Source organism: Theobroma umbraticum, unplaced genomic scaffold (assembly GCF_002168275.2).
Source record: "Theobroma umbraticum cultivar Fairchild unplaced genomic scaffold, ASM216827v3 scaffold_95.0, whole genome shotgun sequence".
In the NCBI taxonomy this organism is placed as follows: domain Eukaryota; kingdom Viridiplantae; phylum Streptophyta; class Magnoliopsida; order Malvales; family Malvaceae; genus Theobroma; species Theobroma umbraticum.
Genome location: NW_018397257.1, coordinates 6733485 through 6739022, shown reverse-complemented (window position 1 = coordinate 6739022; position 5538 = coordinate 6733485). Strand labels below are relative to the sequence as shown.

The 5538-nt window shown below is 34.7% G+C and overlaps 1 protein-coding gene across 1 annotated transcript; it reads left to right on the top strand.

The window, feature by feature from the left end:
- The first annotated feature begins 2474 nt into the window (after nucleotides 1-2474).
- On the top strand, nucleotides 2475-4540 carry LOC110412750 (LOB domain-containing protein 1-like). Its single transcript, XM_021423365.1, has 2 exons — nucleotides 2475-2843; nucleotides 3867-4540. The coding sequence occupies exons 1-2, from the start codon at nucleotides 2535-2537 to the stop codon at nucleotides 4215-4217; spliced, it is 660 nt and encodes a 219-aa protein (XP_021279040.1). The 5' UTR covers nucleotides 2475-2534; the 3' UTR covers nucleotides 4218-4540.
- Nucleotides 4541-5538: the final 998 nt, after the last annotated feature.

The following is a 5538-nucleotide window of genomic DNA, read 5'->3' as shown; positions in this document are numbered from 1 at the left end:
TAATTCGAAGATTTCGTATATATTTTAATTTTGGAAAAAATATATATATGGGATGAGAAGAGTATTACTCTCTTTTTATAGCTAAATCCAACAAAGTTTTACATGTATCATAAAAGACAATATTTGCGACCCGTCCAATTTACTTTCAAAATTTAGGATTAGCTTAAAAAAATAAAACCATAAAAACGACATATGATGAAATTGATCTAAAACAACAAAAATGAAAACACAATGAAAGAGCCCCCCAAAAAAAATATATTTAAAAGAGCACGAACATAATCTCAAACCCAACCAAGTATATATGTAGAGACAAGATGATCAGATCCCACAAAGCAATGGTTAATTTAATGCAATTTTGCCTTTGGTTTATCAAAATATCTTTGTCGCATTTGGGCGGGATATACATGGATATAGAAGCTGTTTGTGTTTACACTTTACATTGCCAAGCTACTTACCAATTAGAACACTATTTATTAAAAGAAATGACTTAATTTGTTCCCAAACTTGTAAAACCAAAAGCAAAGCTGGCTTGGGTGTATTTTCTTTGTTGGCCTTAAAGGTCCACACGCAAAAGACTCTTTTGGGACACTAGTGGGAGTGGAGGTGGAATTGCCAAGAATATTTGCGTTAGTCTAACTACTTCTCCACCGCAAAGTTGAAAGCTTCCTTAACATTTTTTTTCTTCCCCTTTTTGCTTTCCATGAGGTGGAAATTTTTGGTCACTTAGGATTACAACTTAAATTATAAAGTAATCAATGATTTCGATTTTTCAATAACCATTAAAAGGGTTTTCTTCCTTTTTTTTCATAGTAAAAGGTTTAGGGATGTCACAATCCTTAATGGCAGCTTAATCAATACTTTTTTTTTAATTAGAGAAAGGAAATTTGAATTCTACTTATGCATCATTAATAAATTAAATATTTGAGGTGCCATGACAGCCTGAGACTTGTTATCCAAAATTTTCTTTATTTCTATCTTCATGTGCACATCGAGCCAACCGGCTTTTACCAACTTTTGCTCCTTTTTTCTTCTAGCTGCCTTGGTGTATTTTTTCCCTCACGTGCATTTAAGTATACTTATTATTGCAAGATTGTATTTAGTTGGCCCATATGTATTGGATTTACGTGAAATTTTTTTTTTTTTTCTTGTTAAAAGAAGAAAAATCTAGTGTCGTTCTCATAAAGTGGGCAGGTCATTGGGTGGTTGTTAAAGGGTTAGAAAGATGGCATTGTCTGATGTAGGGGGCAGCAACCCCAATAACTGGCGCCAAAGGAAACCGGTCTCAACTGATTTAATCTAAAGACTTTAGCTACGTGGCCTTTTGGAATTTGGGACACCAAGAAGTAGTTATTTGTGGACCACTTGAGTATAATTTGGCTTATTTATTTTTCTTCCTTTTGTTTTTGATTACAAAATCATGTTAATCCTACTTGATAACGTTCTAGCTCTAATAATACGCTTTAATCTCTTCTCACCTTTGAAACTTCTATATAATAATTGAAAAGATAATGGCGTAAATATGAATTACATTTATAATCAAGAGAATTGGATACCCTAATTATACGTTAATAACGTGTTGAAAGGGGTATTGGTATGAGGATTCAGCATATAGGTGATTACGAAGTATGACTTTTTTTTTTTTTCTTTTTCTATCATATGGTTTGAAAATCAATGCATGATTTGAGTCCAAGAAAGTTGGAGACAGGGTTAGAAGAAACATTTTCTTTGCTAGAACAACCATTTTACTCCTAAAGTTAGGCAGTGGGTATAGAATTTTACAAAGAAAAAAAAAATTTCTGGTAAAGGGAGAATAGGAAAGAAAACATATTGGAAACTTCTCTTTTAAAACAAAGTTAATGTGAAAGGAATGATATGGTAGACATTGCTAATGATATAAGCCAATTAAATTATTAGCTTTTTTTTTTTGGATATTTTATGTTATTAATTAACAAATGACTTCATAAATAAAATCAGAAGATCCATAATAACGAAAACTTTGGAAAGATCTTATCTATTGTAATAAATAAAAGACTCGAAATGGCATATGAGTAGTCAGAAACTAACAAAATCAGCTTTCAAAAAAAAAAATTATGCATATTGATAGTCTTAGTCCAATGGCCACGTTTAGAGTTTTCCTCGCATATTTATCAAAGGGGGATATTTCTTGTGGAGAAAAAGGGGAAAGAATTTAAGAGTAAAATAGACAAGGGAAGCTAGGGAGTAAGAGGTTTCAAACTAGAAGAGTTATTTTTTCACGCAATTAAGCCAAAAAAAGTGTAAAATCATGAACCTAACGGAACTAAGAAAAAACAAATTGGGTATGGTGAAAACACAGCACAGCAGCCAGCCAGCCACGCAACCTAAAGGATTTTGAGCTAATGATGTCATGTCTTATACTACATGACCTCACTGTTTTGCCTCATTTCTTATATAAATATACCCTCCTCTATGCAAAAGCAAACCCCAACATTTAACCCCCCCTACCACCTCTTCCTCCTCATTTCTCTCCTTTGCACCTAAAAGCCTTAAAACTCATGTTTAAGATGGAATATACTGAAGCAACTCCTCCTCCTCCCCCTCCTACTACTGCTACTACATCTTCTCCTCAATCTCTTTCTCCGAATTCTTCGAATTCATCGTCTCCTCCTCCTCCTCCTCCTCCTACTACTACTACTACTTCAACTCCACCGGTTGTTATTAGCCCTTGTGCCGCTTGCAAGATTTTAAGGAGAAGGTGTGCTGATAAATGTGTCTTGGCACCGTATTTTCCTCCTACTGAACCAGCCAAGTTTACCATTGCTCATCGCGTCTTTGGTGCTAGCAACATAATCAAGTTCTTGCAGGTAGTTTATTTGTTCTGGGTCCTTGATGATCTCCCCTGCAAATTGACATTCACTATTCCTTTTGTTATTTCTAGTACTAGGAGATTTTCTCAGCGAGAGAATGGCTACTGTAGCACTAGTGTGAAATGGTTTTAAAAGGGTTTTGCTTTAACGCGTTGACAAATGTGACAAAAAGATACTCTAGTTATTAACGAAAAAAGTCATTTAGTGGTTCTTTTTTGGGTGCATTTTAACAACTTTATTCCTCCTCTATATTCCTTTAAGTATGGATTCATCAAAACTAAAACTTAAATATGTTTAAGAGAAGCAAGATTTGGTTCATACCATATGATAAATCACTCTGTATTGTTGCTTGTTGTCAAGTCAGAAGTTCTAGTAGTGTTGGACTTGGAAAATCTATCCTCTCCAACCAAAACGGGTTTAGTAGTCTTTATGGACGGGCTAGTGGCGTAGGCTGCAGGCTAAGCTAAGAATATGACAAGTCTAAATATAATACGCAGCTTCACGCTTTCTATCTAATAAAATCTGAGTTTATTCGGAACAGCAAATTGAAAAGCAAGTTACATGGTTTGTTTACATAGGCAGAGACACAGCATGTGGAAACGACCCTACTCTCTGCATAACATGTTGACACTTCCTAATACCTCTCTGACTCTATCTCTTTCTCTTTTCTTTTGAAAGTTATCTCTGACTATATCAAGAAATATATACGTACTAACTTCTCCTACACATTGCATTTTCCATATATATGGAATGAGGAAATTGACTATACCCCATGAAAAATGTGCTGCTCACAGTTCCCAAATCAAATTTCATGTAACTTGGAATTAGGTTCTCTTGACTAATAATATTTCACTTTCCGGATAGTCATCAATAGACATAGTCAAGGCCCTATTCATTTGTTTACTTTTGGGTTTGATTAACAGACTGATTTGATTAGTTGTTAAGGTATAGTTGTAGACTTCTCAATATAGTCAATAATTTAGATGCTAATTAAATGAGTGGTGGTTCTGAATTTTTCAGGAACTTCCAGAGTCTCAAAGGGCTGATGCGGTAAGCAGCATGGTTTATGAGGCTAGTGCAAGGATCCGAGACCCGGTTTATGGGTGTGCAGGGGCAATTTGCCAGCTGCAAAAGCAAGTCAATGAGCTCCAAGCACAATTAGCCAAAGCTCAAGCTGAAGTAGTCAACATGCAGTTGCAGCAAGCAAACCTTGTGGCTTTACTTTGCATGGAGATGGCACAGTCTCCTCAACCAAATTCCCACCAATCCGTCGACACTTTCACCAGCAGCCCTCAAAGCTACCAGAGCAACCCAGGCTTCCTGGAAGACAATAACAACTTAGGGTCAATATGGGAGCCTCTTTGGACATGATTAATGCTTAGATCGCATAGCAGCTTTGAGAAAGGTCCCATGAAACTCTCCTAACTCTAAGCCAATGGCTCCAAAGAAGGAGAAGTTGAAGGACTACATTAGATTAATAAATTTAACTTAGCAATAGGATATAATGTGAACAAAAGATATATGGGGGAAATGTCACGTAGGATCTAATCTCTTTGTTAAAGCTAGACGAAGTAGATAGGTCTTTTTCCTCCATGTAACTTGCCATGTTTGGAGAGAAAGAGAAATATGTACTTTATTTTCCTAAGTTTATAATTCCTGTGCTGATTATTGAAATTGTAACAACTTTTAGGTCACCTACTATGATTACTTAAGATTGATGCTTCAATTATTTCCTTGTCAAACTAGCTTTTGACCATCTCTTTCCTTTGCTCTCCACTACGCTTGCCATCTATGAGCACTAATCTTATTGCAATATTAAGGAACTGATTAAACAGCCGAGCTAGCAACTACTTGTTTATCGATTTTGCTAAGACACTCCCAAAACAACTCTCTGTTGATATCAATCCTTTATCAGTATTTTCAAAAACTTCATTAAATTATGTGAGATTCTTTCTACTATTTAAGATAATACTTTATATGAAAGCAAAAAGATTTTTTAATAAATTGATACAAGTTAAATTTATGTTAATTTATATTCACTTTAATAGTTTTATTTATTTAGATCCATGGATATTCGAGATTAAATATGCTTCTAAATCATTGGTGCATATTTCTAATATCATCAGGGTCATGATATGGCCATTGGCAAGACTAATCCTTTTCTAAGACGATGAGCAAATTGATTAATATTCAATAGAGAACCCCGTATAGTCATTTTCCATACCATGTGTCTTTTCCAAGTCTATTATTTTCCTAAGTTTGACTAAGTTGGATGACAATTTGACCTTTCGAAAAGGAACAACATTGAAGAGTCCATCTCAGCTTCAGCACCACAATTTTGTTTAATTGCATTCTGCACTACCCACTCCTCTTCCTGCATCCCTTCACTGGATGCGTCATAACTTACATGTATAAGCTCTATATCGACAAGTCCTTTTCCTGTAAATGGGAAATGACATCATGATCCACATGTCGTGATGCTCTTCCATACATACATGTTCCATTCCTCTGATATTTTCAATTATTATATGTATTTTTTTAATTTATCGTGTTCAAAAGACAAATGATCGTGAGATGAAGAGAAATGCAATTTTCCTTTCTTTAAACCCTAAAACAGAATAAAATAATATATGATAATCTCATCATATTTCGTAAAATTACAACTTCCAGTCTCAAGATCTATTTAATTGTA